General features: G+C 40.0%; 1 protein-coding gene across 1 annotated transcript in view; it reads left to right on the top strand.

The window, feature by feature from the left end:
• Positions 1 to 19,054, top strand: part of GRM3 (glutamate metabotropic receptor 3) — a 105,020-nt gene that overhangs the window by 21,197 nt on the left and 64,769 nt on the right. Inside the window, exon 2 of the mRNA XM_069588803.1 lies at positions 2,130 to 2,985. Within this exon, the coding sequence (XP_069444904.1) occupies positions 2,130 to 2,985 (856 nt within the window). The remainder of the gene's footprint in view (positions 1 to 2,129; positions 2,986 to 19,054) is intronic.

The following is a 19,054-nucleotide window of genomic DNA, read 5'->3' as shown; positions in this document are numbered from 1 at the left end:
ATCTTCTCCACATCGCTATCATTCTAGGCCCAGTTCACACTCTTGTATGTCTGCCTTGTTTGTAAATTGTTCTCAGATATCCTGGAGAGGTAGACGTGGAGCCACAGGATCCTATTCATCAAAAGACAAGAACTTTTTCTTTACTCATATCCCTCCGGGAGAAGGAAGTTTCAACAGTTTAGGATTCTTTCGCTGTGGTTCCTAGCTGCCAGAAATGATGTCTACGGGCATTTTTCAGGTCCTTTCATTCTCTGCCTCCCTGAAGGGTTCAGATCCTGATGAATAGAACTTGAAGATTAGAAAACTGTAGCATCCAGAAGAGATGGTCTCTCCAATGTCATCCAAAGTCTCCATAATCAAGCCAAGTCCGTGCACAGGCAGGGGTCTCGTCACAGTCTGCCACAGTGCTCCTTACATCCGAAAGAAGCCAGGTACTCAGTACAGAAGTGATGACAGTACTGGCTCAGTGCCATCACAATCAGGCTGAGTAAACAACCAGCACTCCCATGTTCAAATGAATCAGGAGAGGCCATTTTGCTCAGGGTCTCTAGCCCCGAGAAAAAATAAAAGACATACTAGCCTTCATCCACCCACTTACCCATTCACTCACCTCCATTCTCCAAAATTCACTCACATCCTAGTATATATACATATATTAAAAGTCAAGATGCAAAAAAGATCTGGATCCTAAATTTGCATTATACTGCATGCTAAGTGCCAGATTTTCTTACTGTTTTATTCGTAGTTACATGAGAGGTACCATGATTTGCAAAGATATAGAAAACATATTTGATAGCTCTGGGCTATATAGTGTTGGTTTTAATAGCAGGCCAGACCTCTGAGAACATGCTGTGTGGCTGTGTAGGAATACGGCTGTTGGTTTCCACTGCCAGATGAAATGATGATTAATCAGGACTCAGCTGTCAGTTGTTTGATGTTACTTGTGCTCTTTGCTAACAGCTGCCTACTTCAAGCTGTGCTGCCTACACGTCAAACATAAACCTGAAACCGCAACTTTCAGAAGGGAAAATTCAAAGTTCTCATAGAGTATGTTGGAACAGTCAACATCATTTCCAATTAAAGTCTACTTAGTATATTATGTAACTAAAATCATTGTAAACATAGAAATGTTCAGAATATGTGAGGTAGCCAGGAAAAACAAAAACTTATTAGATTTACATACAATCTGCATATATATTTTAAAATGTATAAACTTCACAAATACTCTATGCATAAAATGTTCCTTGATATGCTACTGTCACTTTCCTTTATTATTCTGTAATAAATAAGAACTGAAATATTATTCCAAGGTAAATTATAAGAAATTTACATTCTTTATTCAGAATAAACTTTAAACATTTTAAAGTAAATAGTTCTTTATCGACAAGGTCCTCAACACTCCCTAATTTGCTTTTTAATCAAAAATATCACAAAAATAGCATTTGTATGTTTGGGCTATGTATAATCCAAGCAGAAACAAAATGTTAAAAAGGTAAAGAAAATGTTGGTCAAGCTCTTTAAGGTTACAAAGGCGTATGCCTAAACTTGGGGTGGACCAAAAAGAATGGACTTTTTTTTTTTTGGCTTAACCTAGATAATAAGTGTCTAATTTGGACTGTCCATGTGGCATACAGTTCCCAAATTAAATTCTTTCAGAGACTGCCTTTTTTAGCAAAAGAGGGGGAAGTGAGAATTAGACAACACCCAGGCTCTTTCTATACAACCACAGCCAAGTTTGTCTAAAAACCGAATTTGGCTAATTCACTGTAGTTCACTGTTAGACTCAGTTATAAGAGGGTTCCAGAAACTTAAAGCAGCCCCCACTCACACCTGAACAGAGCTGAGTCTGGTCCAGGATGTGGTATAAAGTCTAGGAGAGAAAGAAACATGCCCTTCTCATTTCTCTTTGTCTTTTCCCAACACTTGAATTACCTGCTTGGAACCTGTTTCCTAATTCCCCAAATACAGTGTCCAGGAAAGCAGCTGGCAAAGCGTCCAGGACAGCTTAGCGATCTGGAGTAGCAAAGGGAGCGGGGTAAAGGCCCAATATGTTTCATCTTTCCTGTGCAGTCAGTTACCTCCAGATTTCTAAAAAAATGGTACCTGCCTTGTCTCCCTTCCGCCCCCAGGTGGCAAACCTGCTGAGGCTCTTCCAGATCCCACAGATAAGCTACGCATCCACCAGCGCCAAACTCAGCGACAAATCGCGCTACGATTACTTTGCCAGGACCGTGCCCCCCGATTTCTACCAGGCCAAAGCCATGGCCGAGATCTTGCGTTTCTTCAACTGGACCTACGTGTCCACCGTGGCCTCGGAGGGCGACTATGGGGAGACGGGGATCGAGGCCTTCGAGCAAGAAGCTCGTCAGCGCAACATCTGCATCGCCACTGCGGAAAAGGTGGGCCGCTCCAACATCCGCAAATCCTACGACAGCGTGATCCGCGAGCTGCTGCAGAAGCCCAACGCGCGTGTCGTGGTCCTCTTCATGCGCAGCGACGACTCCCGGGAGCTCATCGCCGCTGCCAGCCGCGCCAACGCCTCTTTCACCTGGGTGGCCAGCGACGGCTGGGGTGCGCAGGAGAGCATCATCAAGGGCAGCGAGCACGTGGCCTATGGCGCCATCACCCTGGAGCTGGCCTCGCAGCCCGTCCGCCAGTTCGATCGCTACTTCCAGAGCCTCAACCCCTACAACAACCACCGCAACCCCTGGTTCCGGGACTTCTGGGAGCAGAAGTTCCAGTGTAGCCTCCAGAACAAGCACAACCACCGGCGCCCTTGCGACAAGCACCTGGCCATCGACAGTAGCAACTATGAGCAGGAATCCAAGATTATGTTCGTGGTGAATGCGGTGTACGCTATGGCCCATGCCCTGCACAAAATGCAGCGCACGCTCTGCCCCAACACCACCAAGCTCTGCGACGCCATGAAGATCCTGGACGGGAAGAAGCTGTACAAGGATTACTTGCTGAAAATCAACTTCACAGGTAAGCAAGAAGCCTTTAATCAATCTTCTTCTATGATGCAAATAGTGGAATCAAATACCTCTGCCCCAGCCCAGAAATCTTTGTTTCAGAGCCACCCAAGCAATTCGAACTGAAATATTCCAAGATGCAATATGATGGGGTTTTGATGTCAGTTACTTATTTTCTAGTGAATATCTTGGCTGGTACACCACATGAGATTGAAGACCCCCTAGGCTGGACTGACCTGCGGTAGCTGCGTAGATGCGGGCTGTGCCGCATTTGCTCTCTTTCTTGTGATTAGCTGTGGGCTTTGACACCTGCACAATAAGCATTTAATCTTCTTTAGCAGAACTGACAACTCTCTAAGGAACGTGAACTTCCAAGCTTTCCTTCTGGGTGATTTGAGCAAAAGAGTCTCATAACTTTCACAGTGGGGGTGAGAAAAAAAAAAAGCCATATTTTTTCCAGAGCCTAATTAGGGAAAGAGAGAGAAAGACACTCTGCGCATGGTGATTCCTGGCATTCGAATTTCTATCTTCTGCTGTACAGCAGCATTTACATGTCAGTATTAAGAGTTGTGGATTTTTCTCAGATTATCTTATGAAATGAAACTGTTTTCCTGGGAGCTTGACTTTAAGCAAACTGAAGACTGATGGAAGTCATTCTGATATAGAAGTGAACATCCAGAGGTGTGTTCAGAGTGGCTTTTGCTGCTCTATTTGTTAATAAATATGGTCTATACATTTCTCAATATAGCACTGTGTTTTAATGTACTACTAATATATAAAAAAACACAACATCTTTAGAATTGCATGCCCTTTTACAGTGCATGTGATATCATTGCATTAAGGTACCAGTTCCGGGGAATTTAGCTTAACCCTAAGTCATAAAATGGTAAGTAATATTACTGAGTACAAAAGATTTTGATGCCAAAAATATTACAATGATAGAACACTTTCATTTGTCTAAGTTGCTAATCATCTCCCATGCCACTAAGGCGTCATTCTAGTCTGCAGAGTCTGTTTCAATTGATTTATCATCCAAGACATGAAAGTTTTTATGCTCAAATCATATTATCAGTGAAGCAAGTAGCAATTCTCACTTCTCCCTCATAGATAATCACTCAGAAGTCAAATGGACTGAAAAATAATCAATGGTAGTACTGAAAGAAGACCCCATGACAACTGGCTTCTAGTCCAGAACTTTCACCCCTACTCTAGCCTAGAAGATAAGCACCAAAATTATCAGCCTGCATTTTTGCACATCCTCTCTGCATTCTACACAGAGAGCCAAAAGTAGCTGAAATTAATTATGTCAGCATTTGCTCCTATTCATCTGATGGATACCATCTCTTACCATTAGAACAGGCACTGAAAATGGTAAAGATAAAGCCTTTCCTGTGCCCTGTATTCCCACAGGTGTATTCCATATAAAAGCGTGTGTGTGTGTGTGTGTGTGTGTGTGTGTGTGATATACATGTATACATGTCCAGGATTTATCTCAAAATCCCAGATCAGTTCACACTGATGACTCCAGAATATAAGAATGGACCACAGAGTCAGTTAAAAAAAAAAAAAAGAATATCTTTAAACATAAATGAACTCTTAGATATCTATAAATAGCATCTACAATGCACTTAATTCTTAAAGCTGAATAAGATAAGCAACTTCCTTCCCTCTCAGACTACCCTTGGGGTAATCATTCATCTTTATGCATCACAACTATTAATTAACTCTGTTATTCTAGTTCATTACTCCTTGGTATGCAAATATACAAATATATCCACTCGTTAACAGCTAATAGAATGAAAACTCTTGGATTTCAGAGAGCCTTTGCAAAGTGTTTTTTGTAACCAAAATATTTTCCTTGATTTCACTGATGAGTCTCAAATGGCAAAGAAAAATGAAGAAATAAGGCCATTATTTGGATAAATGAAACAACAGGATCTTCTTTTTGTCTGCCTTGTTCAATTACTGGCTTCGATTCTACGATTTAGTTTGGCTGTGGAGACCTGACCACAAAGTGCTATTTTTGCCTTCTCAATTTGCTCGACATTGCTACTAGCCACTCTCCATCTCTGAAGAGAATAGCAGGGTGAAAAACAGATTCACACTACAGAAAAGAGAGGGAATTTAGACCAGCTCCCAGGAGCTATGCATAGCAGTAGGACTTGGGCAAGAAAATGCCTTACTATGAGAGGATCCTGAGATGCTAAACTAGCTAAATATGTCTGTTGAAAGAATAAGGTTAACCTAGTAAACTACTGAAAAGTAGATCTGTTTTACATTTTTTTTTTTTGAAAATAGTATCTGTGATTTTCTAACTTGAATACTGAGGCAGTGGATTAGGCACAATAGTGAACACTTCAGCAAACACTGCACAATCTTCTCTTGGATCAAAAAAGTCCTCATGCACCCATCTGCTTGTTCTCAGTGCATCTACTCCAGGATTCTTCTGGCAGACAGTTGTAGTCAATCCCCTTAGAGCCCTAGTCCTCACAGGATGGAAGCTCTAAGCCTCCTGAGAATACTCCTCTGTTCCTGGGTATATTCCTACCAACTAGTTCCAACACTGGCCACTATGAGTATTCCTTAAAGTTAACCAACAGTGAATATTTCTTTTACAAAAGAGATTTTTGCAAAACTATGTGTGCTGTGTTAAAAAGACTTCTAAATAGTGAGCCCTCCTGGCATAAGATCTAATGACTCTCCACCTCTCTAGGCTCATCTTCTGCCACACACCGAGAATTCACCCTTCCCTTCATTAAGACTACTTGCAGATCACTATCAACATCATGCCTTTCTTTCTGCCTCTGTGCCCTCTGTATATGCTACATCCTCTACCTGGAACCTGCTCATCCCATCCCCTTCCGTCAGGTCTAGCCCCTTTACTTATTCCATCTCAACTGCTACTACCCTGGTCCAAGCTGCCAACACCCGCCTCCAACCCATCCACAGCACAACAGCCAGGATGGCCTTTTACAGCGTTCGGTTCAGTTCAGTCACTCAGTCGTGTCTGACTCTTTGGGACCCCATGGATTGCAGCACGCCAGGCCTCCCTTTCCATCACCAACTCACAGAGTTTACTCAAACTCATGTCCATTGAGTTGGTGATGCCATCCAACCATCTCATCCTGTCGTCCCCTTCTCCTCCCACCTTCAATCTTTCCCAGCATCAGGGGCTCTTCAGATGTGTCAGTCCTTCGCATCAGGTGGCCAAGCTGTTGGACTTTCAGCTTCAGCAGCAATCCTTCCAATGAATATTCAGGATTGGTTTCCTTTAGGATGGACTGGTTGGATCTCTTTGCTGTCCAAAGGACTCTCAAGAGTCTTCTCCAACACCACAGTTCAAAAGCATCAATTCTTTGGTGCTCAGCTTTCTTTATAGTTCAACTCTCACATCCACACATGACCACTGGAAAAGCCATAGCCTTGACTAGACGGACCTTTGTTGGCAAAGTAATGTCTCTGCTTTTTAATATGCTGTCTAGGTTGGTCATGACTTTTCTTCCAAGGAGTAAGCGTCTTTTAATTTCATGGCTGCAATCACCATCTGCAGTGATTTTGGAGCCCAGAAAAATAAAGTCAGCCACTGTTTCTACTGTTTTCCCATCTATTTGCCATGAAGTGATAGGACCAGATCCCATGATCTTAGTTTTATGAATACTGAGTTGTAAGCCAACATTTTCACTCTCCTCTTTCACTTTCATCAAGAGGCTCTTTAGTTCTTCTTCACTTTCTGCCATAAAGGTGGTGTCATTCTGAGGTTATTGGAATTTCTCCTAACAATCTTGATTCCAGTTTGTGCTTCATCCAGCCCAGCATTTCTCATGATGTACTCTGCATAGAAGTTAAATAAGCAGCATGAAAATATACAGCCTTGACGTACTCCTTTTCCTATTTGAGACCAGTCTGTTGTTCCATGTCCAGTTCTAACTGTTGCTTCTTGACCTGCATATAGATTTCTCAGGAGGCAGATCAGGTGGTCTGGTATTCCCATCTCTTGAAGAATTTTCCACAGTTTATTGTGATCCACACAGTCAAAGGCTTTAGCATAGTCAATAAAGCAGAAGTAGATGTTTTTCTGGAACTCACTTGCTTTTTCGATGATCCAACAGATGTTGGCAATTTGATCTCTGGTTCTCTGTCTTTTCTAAATCCAGCTTGAACATCTGGAAGTTCACGGTTCATGTACTGTTGAGGCCTGGCTTGGAAAATTTTGAGCATTACTTTGCTTGCATGTGAGATGAATGTAATTTTGTGGTAGTTTGAACATTCTTTGGCATTGCCTTTCTTTGGGATTGGAATGAAAGTCAGAGGAAGTCACTCCTCTACTCAAAACCTCTTAGAGTCTCCCCATGTCACTCACAGTCGAAGTCAAGCTTCTAACAGTGTTCTACAAAGTCCAGCCTGGCTGGCCCACCGTGGCTCCCGCACCCCTTTTCCTGCTGCTCCCCTGCCATCATCCATTACCCCCTCTCTTGCTCACTTCACCCCAGCCAGCCTTGTTTCCAAACTTAGGGGCTTTCCACTCCCAATTCCCTCTGCCTGGTAAAGCCCTTTCCCAAGACATCCCTATAGCTAATTTATTCCCTTACTTCCTTCGGGCTTTCCTTAAATTCTAGTTTCTTATTGAGGCCCACCTGGCAATGCTTCTTAAGATGGCAATGCCCCCAATCCCTACCACATGTGCCCCTATTTCCCTTTAACCTGTTCTACAATTTTTTTCACTCCATGATTTTTTCACCTTTTTATCGATAATATTTACATTTTCGTGTTTATTCTTTATTGCTTGACCTTCACACTTGAATATAAACTCCTGAAAACAGAAATTATTATCCATTTTATTCACTGCAGTAGCCCCAGCATAATAAGTGTTCAGTAAATATTTGTTGATTATGACTAGCACTTAATGCCCATATTTGTGTTTCCTTCTCTGTCTCCATTACTAGATTGTGAACTTTTTCAAGGCAGAACACATGTGTTCCATCTCTGATCTCAAATACACAACACATTTACTGGTATAGAGTGCACAATATATCAGTGTTTACCAAAGGAAAATAGGATGAGAGAAATAATCAATAGCTTTATAATGTCATTCTTTTTTGTGAAAATTAAATGTATATTTTTTCATTAACAAATGAATTTCAAGAAAGAAAAGTTTATGACTTCTAGAATGACTGACTTTTTTTTTAGCCTAAGCACTGTCCATTGGTTCTATCTTTGTATTTGAGGCAAATTTAAAACCAAAGAGCATCAGCACTGGATCTGGGATTTGTTCCTATTGTATATATGAAGCCTCATAACTGAAAGTAATTTGCCGAAGATCATCATCTTCGTAGAGGCAAGGAGCAAAGTTGAAATCCAGGTCATCAGACCCAGCGCTGCTTTTATACAGACACGGGAACTCTGGGAAGTTGCGGACTTTGATCCCAAACACCTAACACAGTGACTAACACATGCTCACCATTTATTAATGGAGTGCTTATTAAAGAATAAAAGACAGTCAGTAAGTTCAAAATATGCTTCTTCTTGCTCTCCTTTTCATTATACCTTTAATGCTCCTGGATCACTTTCTCAATTATTTGGAGCTAAGGTTATTCATAAAACAGCCAAACTTTGGAAGCTGAGCCTTAAACCTTAGGATAGTAAAAGGAAAAAAAAGCTTCAAAGTATTCTTTTATTAGTAAAATTTTTCCATCTGAAAGAGCCATGTCATGTTGAATTTTAAGATAAATATTTAAATCAGAATTATGTTTGGTGGCATGAGACTTTTCCAAAGCATTTTGAGTAAACTTCCATGCACTCATCATGTAAAAACAGAGCTTAAACTCACCAATGCAGATAAAAACGGACGAGACAGAGAGGGCTGTGAAGCAGTTAAAGAAATGCAATGCCACTGTCATTTTGTATGTTCGTGGTCTAGTACAATGCCTCTCACTTTTTATTATGAGACGAGCTCCAGAAAATGGGATAGACTAAAACCATAGAGTTCCAAAAGGCCTTCCTCAAAGAGAAACATACTTCTATTCCTCACTTGACAGAGGTGGAAATTCAGGATGTCAGCATCATGATCTTCACTTACTGAAACACCTAAAAGTGAACGCAGCTGTCAGGATGACGTGGTAACTACAGTACACCCAATTCAAAAGAAAGCATTCCACTTACTGTGCACACTGCCAGGGTTCTCCAAGGCAGAGCCAGCGTCGAGGATGCCTTATCTCGGGAATAACACTCATAACATTCCTTTGTGTGATGCACAAGCCTGGGCTAAAATGTTTGAGAATGGAAAAACTGAGAATTTTACACTGTAGGAAACTGATCCAAGATCACAGGAAAAATAGGTGGTAGAACAAATCCTCAAGGTCCTGATGTAGCCATTGATTCCAACTAAAGTTTAGACTTTAGTCCAGGTCCTGGGGACCCACCAGCAAACAAGACAGCTGGAGTTCCAACTCTGTGAAGCTTATACCAACAGCCAGTCCCCAGAACATCCTCAAAATATAGAAGCAGGATTAGTGGGGTTGCATAGAAAAGAATGAAATAATGCCATTTTCAGCAAGATGGATGGACCTAGAGGTTGTCATACTAAGTGAAATAACTCAGAGAAAGACAAATATATGATATCACTAATATGTGAAATCCTAAAAAATGATACAAAAGTACTTATTTACAAAATAGAAACAGACTTAGAAAACAAAGTTGTGGTTACCAAAGGGGAAAGGTGGGAGGGAAGGGATAAATTAGGAGGTTGGAATTAACATTTACACATATTAATATATGTAAAATAGATGACCAACAAGCACCTACTGTATAGCACAAGGAACTCTACTTAATATTCTATAATAACCAATATGGGAAAAGAATCTGACAAAGAATACATACATGTATATGTATGACTGAATCACTTTGCTATACACCTGAAACTAACATAACATTGCAAACCAACTGTACTCCAATATAAACACTTTTTGTTAAAGAATTAGTGGTGCTGCAATAGTATTCTTGTCTAGAGAATTCCATGGAGGAGCCTGGTGGGCTACAGTCAGTAGGGCTGCAAAGAGTCAGACACGACTGAAGCAACTTAGCACGCACACACGCATTAAGTTTTGTGTTCTATTTGGTTTTGAGTTTTGTTTTGGATTGGACAATCATTGTGTATCTTATGCCCAGAATAAATCGAAATTAACTGAGCAAATCCTACTCCCAAGACTTGAATTATAAGTAAAGAGGGCAGCTCCTTGTTAGTACTGGACGTGGTAATCAACAATGGGCTGAACAGTAGAGCACACAGCTGTGAAAGGTTTTTGTTCATTTGTTTGTTAGTTGTGTTTCTCTCTCTCTCTTTGTGGCACACTTGTCTCCTGGTACCAGCAAAGAGACAGACTCCTGAGATCAGGGGGGCCTCGAGCTCACGGAGATGGTCTAGCTTTGTTCTTATGTTTACAGTTCTCCAAACCTAAAAGAGGAGCAGAGGCAGAAAATGCGTAGTCCAGCCTCACTGCCCCATTCAGCTCTGCATCTGACTCATCCGGTAGGTAAAACGTTCACTCCTGTTTGGAGCTGTAATCACAGAGCACAGGCCAGGAAGGGCAGGTTTTCTGGGACACTGCACTCTTAAGGAATATGCGAGAGCTGGCCCCAACCCAGTAAGGCTCTCCTCTTGAAAAGTCCAGGGCCATCCAAGGCACAGCAAGGAAGCCAAAATGGTAATGGCCACATCTTTAGATGAATGGGCTTTGAAGTTCCTGAAAGAGCAAACTGCTCTTGATCTTGCTTCCTCCCCTGGAACTTTTGTAGTTCCCACAAAAGCACAGAAACTTGTTCCAGCCCTGCTGATCAAAAGCATTTGCAAAATGTAAAGATAAATATCCTGTACTTTTTTTTTTTTGCCCCCTTTTCTCTCTGGTCAGCTTCCTGGGGTCACCAGAATAAGATCTAAACCCCCAAAGGACATTGCTCACGCAGTTACTTATTTGTTTATACATCATGCATCTGTGCTTTGGTCGCCTAGAAGCTTGAGAAATGATTCTCATTTTAAGGTCACACAGTGGAGAACAGGAGCCTCTAGAAAACCTAATTTCCACTTTGGCCTGAGCTTTCTACTGCCGCTGCTTGTTATTATGATCATATGGTTGTTATTATTATCACTATGATTATTTCATAATGCTTACTTTTTCTCGATCCATTTGGAGAGCCGTCCTGTCAATGAAGCAGAAAAACATAATCATCCCCAGTAAAATGGATTTTACCATCTTGCTAATTGGAAAAAAAATAATACGATGAATGTGCTATTTCTTCTATGTGTCCAGACTCTGGGACACTGCAGTGTGTTTACAAGGACATTACCAGAAAAGGTGTCTGGAGACTGAAGAAAATATTCAGACCATTTTAAAAAATATATAATCAACATATTCTTCAAAAATAAACTTAGCCTACAATCCTAACTTTCAGGATACCCGGGGAGCACTTCCTGGGAACCTAGCAAAATTCTCCTAATGCCTAAGCAGTGAGCACAGCTTCTGAAGCTGATGGGAGCTGATGTTCGGAGCTGAGGAGTAGGCACTGAGGAGGCTGGCTAAGGGACTCAAGGACTGGTCACACGTCTAACCACTCTCTTTTATTTTTTTTTTAACTTTTCATTTTATATTGGAGTATAGTTGATAAGGCAATGGCAACCCACTCCAGTATTCTTGCCTGCATAATCCCTTGGACAGAGGAGCCTGGTGGGCTGCTGTCCATGGGGTCACACAGAGTTGGACACGACTGGAGCGACTTAGCAGCAGTAGCAGCAGCATAGTTGATTAACAAAGGGATGATAGTTTCAGGTGTACCACAAAATGATTGAGTTATACATATACATGTATCTATTCTTTTTCAAATTCTTTCGGCATTTAGGTTGTTACATAATATAACTGGGGTCATGTATCTTTTCAGACCATATTTTTCTCCAGATATATGCCCAGGAGTGGAATTGCAGGATCATGTGATAACTCTATTTCTAGTTTGTTAAGGAACTTCCATTCTGTTTTCCAAAGTGATTGTACCAGTTTACTTCCCTCCAATGGGAAGTAAGAGGGAGGGTGACCTCCCTCTTACTTTAAATACTTAACAGATGTCCACGGTATATTTAGTCACTGTATATGACATCACTCAGCAAGATTACATAGTAATTCTTCACATTTCCCCCCAAATACCTAGCATTGAACCTGAGGTAATGTAGACACTCCACTTGGGTGTGTTTCATTTAAAAACTATGATAGCTAAATAATTCATTTTGCTAAGATAAATTGGAATTTGAAAAGGTGGCAGAGTCCCCAGAACTTATAGTGCTAAATAACATTTCAGAATATTAAAGTATTTAATTCCATCCAAAAACTATAAAAAATTTTACTAGCACAAAATTGACCCTATATTAAATTTGCACAATAACATCACAAATACAAGCTTATCCACAAACTAAGCCACTGACCCTAGTATGATTAGATGTTCTAAGACTGACCATTTACACTTTTGTTTATTATTTTAAAAAATCAAGCTTATTGCAATATAGTTGACATACCACATTTTGCCAGTGTAAAGTGTGTAACATGTTGACATATTTATATGCTACAAAGTAATTACCATTATAGCCTTGACTAACATCTCCATCCCATTACAGAATTACCATTACACTTCTGTGGTGAGAACAATTAAGAACTGTTCTATTTGCAACTTTCAAGTATGTAATACAGTTTTATTGGCTATAATCTCCATGTTCTACATTCAATTCGGTTGCTCAGTCGTGTCCGACTTTGCAACCCCGTGAATCGGAGCACGCCAGGCCTCCCTGTCCATCACCAACTCCCGGAGTTCACTCAGACTCATGTCCATCGAGTCGGTGATGCCATCCAGCCATCTCATCCTCTGTCGCCCCTTCTCCTCCTGCCCCCAATCACTCCCAGCATCAGAGTCTTTCCAGTGAGTCAACTCTTCGCATTAGGTGGCCAAAGTATTGGAGTTTCAGCTTCAACATCATTCCTTCCAATGAATACCAGGACTGATCTCCTTTAGGATGGACTGGTTGGATCCCCTTGCAGTCCAAGGGGCTGTCAAGAGTCTTCTCCAACACCACAGTTCAAAAGCATCAATTCTTTGGCGCTTAGCTTTCTTCACAGTCAACCTCTCACATCCATACATGACCACTGGAAAAACCATAGCCTTGACTAGATGGACCTTTGCTGGCAAAGTAATATCTCTGCTTTTTAATATGCTATCTAGGTTGGTCATAACTTTCCTTCCAAGGAGTAAGCGTCTTTTAATTTCATGGCTGCAGTCACCATCTGCAGTGACTTTGGAGCCCCCAAAAATAAGGTCTGACACAGTTTCCACTGTTTCCCCATCTATTTCCCATGAAGTGATGGGACCAGATGCCATGATCTTCGTTTTCTGAACGTTGAGCTTTAAGCCAACTTTTTCACTCTCCTTTTTCACTTTCATCAAAAGGCTTTTTAGTTCCTCTTCATTTTATGCCATAAGGGTGATGTCATCTGCATATCTCAGGCTATAGATATTTCTCCCAGCAATCTTAATTCCAGCTTGTGCGTCTTCCAGCCCAGTGTTTTTTGTGATGTACTCTGCATAGAAGTTAAATAAGCAGGGTGACAATATACAGCCTTGACATACTCCTTTTCCTATTTGGAACAGTCTGTTGTTCCATGACCAGGTCTAACTGTTGCTTCCTGACCTGCAAATAGGTTTCTCAAGAGGCAGGTCAGGTGGTCTGGTATTCCCATCTCTCAGAATTTTCCACAGTTTATTGTGACCCAAACAGTTAAAGGCTTTGGCATAGTCAATAAAGCAGAAATAGATGTTTTTCTGGAACTCTCTTGCTTTTCCCATGATCCAACGGATGTTGGTGATTTGATCTCTGGTTCCTCTGCCTTTTCTAAAACCAGCTTGAACATCTGGCAGTTCACAGTTCATGTATTGCTGAAGCCTGGCTTGGAGAATTTTGAGCATTACTTTACTAGCGTGTGAGATTAGTGCAATTGTGTGGTAGTTTGAGCATTCTTTGGCATTGCCTTTCTTTGGGATTGGAATGAAAACTGATCTTTTCCAGTCCTGTGGACACTGCTGAGTTTTCCACATTTGCTGGCATATTGAGTGCAGCACTTTCACAGCATCATCTTTCAGGATTTGAAACATCTCAACTGGAATTCCATCACCTCCACTAGCTTTGTTCATAGTGATGCTTTCTAAGGCCCACTTGACTTCACATTCCAGGATTCTGGCTCTAGGTGAGTGATCACACCATCATGATTATCTGGGTCATAAAGATCTTTTTTGTACAGTTCTTCTGCGTATTTTTGCCACCTCTTCTTAATATCTTCTGCTTCTGTTAGGTCCATACCATTTCTGTCCTTTATCAAGCCCATCTTTGCATGAAATGTTCCCTTGGTATCTCTAATTTTCTTGAAGAGATCTCTAGTCCTCCCCATTCTGTTGTTTTCCTCTATTTCTTTGCATTGATCGTTGAAGAAGGCTTTCTTATCTTTCCTTGCTGTTCTTTGGAACTCTGCATTCAAATGGGAATATCTTTCCTTTTCTTCTTTGCTTTTCCCCTCTCTTCTTTTCACAGCTATTTGTAAGGCCTCCCCAGACAGCCATTTTGCTTTTTTGCATTTCTTTTCTATGCGGATGGTCTTGATCCCTGTCTCCTGTACAAAGTCACAAACCTACGTCCATAGTTCATCAGGCACTCTATCTATCAGATCTAGGCCCTTAAATCTATTTCTCACTTCCACTGTATAATTATAAGGGATTTGATTTAGGTCATACCTGAATGGTCTAGTGGTTTTCCCTACTTTCTTCAATTTAAGTCTGAATTTGGCAATAAGGAGTTCATGATCTGAGCCACAGTCAGCTCCCAGTCCTGTGATTGTTGACTGAATAGAGTTTCTCCATCTTTGGCTGCAAAGAATATAATCAATCTGATTTCGGTGTTGACCATCTGGTGATGTCCATGTGTAGAGTCTTCTCTTGTGTTGTTGGAAGAGGGCGTTTGCTATGACCAGTGCGTTCTCTTGGCAAAACTCTGTTAACCTTTGCCCTGCTTCATTCTGCATTCCAAGGCCAAATTTGCCTGTTACTCCAGGTGTTCTTGACTTCCTACTTTTGCATTCCAGTCCCCTATAATGAAAAGCACATCTTTTGGGGGTGTGAGTTCTAAAAGGCCTTGTAGGTCTTCATAGAACCGTTCAACTTCATGTTTTACATTAGATCCTCCAAATTTATTCCTCTTATTACCAGAAGTTATTGCTATATTGCTATACTAAATAGAGTATGATTTTGAAACTTTTCAAAGAATATTTAGTTTTCACAGTGAATTAGTGTCGGGTACTATAGGTATGAAAAAAACAGAGTAACTGCATCCTTTCTACACTTAAGTAGCTTCCTAACTAGTAAAGGCACTAAGAGAATATATCTTGCCCTATATAGCATTTCATCTTTGGCGTCTTAAGAGAGGGACAGGGAGAAGAGAGAGTGTAGGTACAAAGAAGAAATCAACAGTGAGCTGGATTTTAGAAAAGGTTTTCTAAAATATGGAACACTGGATATGACTCAGATCTTGTTAGAAGTGGAGAGGGAGAAGGAGACTTTCCAGGTGAATAAACCATTCCACGCCACACCAGCATGTTAATAACTTTTAAAATGCATCATTTCTCTTTAACTTGCAGTAAATGCAGAGCTCTTTTAGAAACTAAAATTAAACAGTAAAGTATTGATCTGAGTTTTTTAGATTAGATCTGAAATGTGCCTTTTCAGTCTCCTCCTATAGAAAATGCATAAAAGTTTCCAAAATCACGTTGTTTGTGATCATTATCCTCTATCTTAACCCTGAACTTCAGCTAAAACCAGCAGAGCTCTAACCTGAAGAAAGGATGAAAAGAAAAAGAAACCAGAGTTTATTGATTGCCAGCTGCCTGCCAATAGCCGTTGTACATTTCATTCATTCATTCTCACAAAAATCCTGTCCGCTCAGATGTTATTTCCCCAGGTTTAAAGGTTTTTGATGAAACCCAGAGGAGTTAAATCACTCTCTCAAGTTTGCAAAGCTAAGTAGCCTCCAAAGCCAACTTAAGGCTGTTTCCTAATCACACATTATTTTCCACTATTGTTTCCTAAGGAGAGAAAAGGCAAGTTTATACTGAGAAAAAGGAGACAGCCCCATTGTCATTTGACTCGGCTTACTGTGTGCAGTTGCAGAAATGATAAAAAAAAAAATTGCTCCAAAATGATCATGATCTGAAAAGAAACCTGTTAACTCTTTCATTAATTGCCATAATGGTGTCTTCATAAAGAATGACTGTTTGCTGAGGCCTCCAATTATATACTTCACTCCTTCTTCTGCACTAGATCAATATTCTTGATATCATACTGTTATTTCCAAAAATCAATAACAAATTGCAAAAAAAGAGTAATCAGGCTGCAGGTCACTGTATCTTAAACACTGTTTAAGATTGCATTTCTGCATTTTTCTTCCCTGTCACCCCATTCTCTCATTCTAATTGTAAATCTTCATACTTAATTAAAAGTAAATTGATAAAAGAAAGAGGGAAAATAGTAGATGTGAAACCCTTTCAGAATTTCCATCCAAGAACATAATAATAGTGAGGGCTTGTTTGTTTAATGTATTTGAATGTTTTTTTTTTTTCTGTTCTGTTCTTATTGTTGGGTAGTGGTGGTTGTTTAGCACACATCACAAATCAAGTGTTCTTTCTAAAAAATTTTTAAATACCCTTGGGACTTTCATAAATTAAAACTTTTTATTTTTAAGAATTTTTCTCTTACAAGTTTTGTTTATAGTTCCAATTATTGATCACATATGGTGGCATTATACTAGCTTCTCGGGGCACCTAAAAGGTCTTCTCAAGGATACAGGTATACATGGTTGATTCACTTGCTATAGAGCAGAAATGAACACAACATTGTAAAGCAATTATATTCCAATAAAAATATAGCAAAAAAGTCTTCTTATCCCTAAAATATTATAATCTAATAAAAATGTATCTTTAATTATCTCTATTTTAATAAAAGTAGAAAACAAAGAAAATGTCTCAATCATCAAAAAGCAAGCTTTGGATAATGAGGTCATTTACAGCCTCTTCATTTTTATTCATTAAGAATTCTGTGTCAACTCCAGATATATTTTAAATAAAATTATATATGAAAGTGAAAGTGTTAGTTGTTTAGTCATGTCTGACTCTTTGCAACCCCATGGACTGTAGCCCACCAGGCTTCTCAGTCCATGGAATTCTCTAGGCAAGAATACTGGAATGGGTTGCCATTTCTTTCTCCAGGGGATCATCCCAAGCCAGGGATCAAACCAGGGTCTCCTGCATGGCAGACAGATTCTTTACCATCTGAGCTACCAGAGAAGCCCCCCAAATTTTATATGCACATACATATATATATGTGTGTGTGTATACATATATATATACATATACATATATATATGCAATATATATATAAAGTTTCTAAAAGGAAAACAATAATGCCAACTTTCAGAGATGAGTTCCTCCACTCTTTTGCCTATCTAAATTCTCCCTGTGAATATAACCTCTGGATAATCCCTCCTCCATTCAGTTCCTCCCTTTTCAACGCAGAAATGTATTAAGTTCTTTTTCTGTCTTCCGTCTTGCAAGCATCTTTTGCTGCTGAATTAATCCAGTATTTAAACAGAATAAAAAAAAAAATAGAGGAACATCTACTTTGTTTTATTTTTCTTCATTTCTTCAGAATTATTATAATTTTATTTAAAATGTTGTAGCAATATTTAGGATTTTGACAGACACTTTTAAAGTGAAGTAAGATCAATTCCTCTGACAACAAAAGTAAGAAAACAAGAGCTGGATATCCCAGTTGTCCACTCCTTTTTGCTGGTCTCTTCAGTTTAAATTTACATAGTAAATTGTATTTAAATGTAAATAGTATTCTGGCCTGGAGAATTCCATTGGACTGTAGAGTCCATGGGGTTGCAAAGAGTCGGACATGAGACTGAGTGAGTTTCACTTTCAGCTTAAATTTAGTCATCCAAGCTATTAGACCAGAGATTGAATGAAGTGATACAGTTAATTCAATTCCATGACTACACAGGCCCATCCCTTTTCACCCTATCTCAAGCCACAATGTGACAAGGAGTTTAGAATCCTGTCCCTCATGTCTGATAGCCCGTCCCCAGAGCTCACTCCATCAATAAAAATGAAAACTTCACCAAATATTCAGAATCCTAAAATCCTACTGATCGTTGTAAAAATGTATGTCATTTACACTATAATTTTTTAATATAAATTTATTTATTTTAATTGGAGGCTAATTACTTTACAATATTGTATTGGTTTTACACTATCATTTTTAAAACACTTTGAAACACACTAAAACTAGATCCTACGAACTAGGTTGCAGTTACTATTTGTCATTTTACAGAAGAGGTGAAGTCACTCACCCAAAGTCAAAGAATAAAAACTCCTGGATTAGAATTCGTGTCCCTTCATCATTAGTTGTGATATGTCCCCCTGATAGCTTGACGAATGATGTCAGATTCATGATCTCTGAAGAACAAGATTTAGCTTCAGGACCAGGGACCAGGCTTGGTCACTCAAGAGCTTTTGTGTAGCAGGGTTTTAGTAAAGCATGAAAAGGGACAAAGAGAGTTTCTGATATAGACATCAGAAGGGGAACGGAGAGTGCTCCACTCACTAGTGTTAGCAAGGGAGTTATATACTTTTTAAATTAGTTATTACAATAAATCAAAAAAATGTCTCAAGGTTGTAAAGATCTTACTAGACCCACTCCCATAATTTACAATTGAGATAACAGGATTAGCCAGAAGGTTTCCAGGAAGGAGAAACTGTCCTCAAGCAGGATACATTGTTGTTATATAATCCTTAGTAAAGAGTTTATGGTAGGCTGGTGGCTCAGACAGTAAAGCATCTGCCTACAATGCGGGAGACCCACGTTCAGTCCCTGGGTCGGGAAGATCTCCTGGAGAAGGAAGTGGCACCCCACTCCAGTACTCTTGCCTGGAAAATCCCATGGACAGAGGAGCC

This window comes from Ovis canadensis, chromosome 4, assembly GCF_042477335.2.
Source record: "Ovis canadensis isolate MfBH-ARS-UI-01 breed Bighorn chromosome 4, ARS-UI_OviCan_v2, whole genome shotgun sequence".
Taxonomy (NCBI): Eukaryota; Metazoa; Chordata; class Mammalia; order Artiodactyla; family Bovidae; genus Ovis; species Ovis canadensis.
The sequence above is the reverse complement of the archived record's forward strand: the minus strand, read 5'-3'. Positions and strand labels throughout refer to the sequence as shown.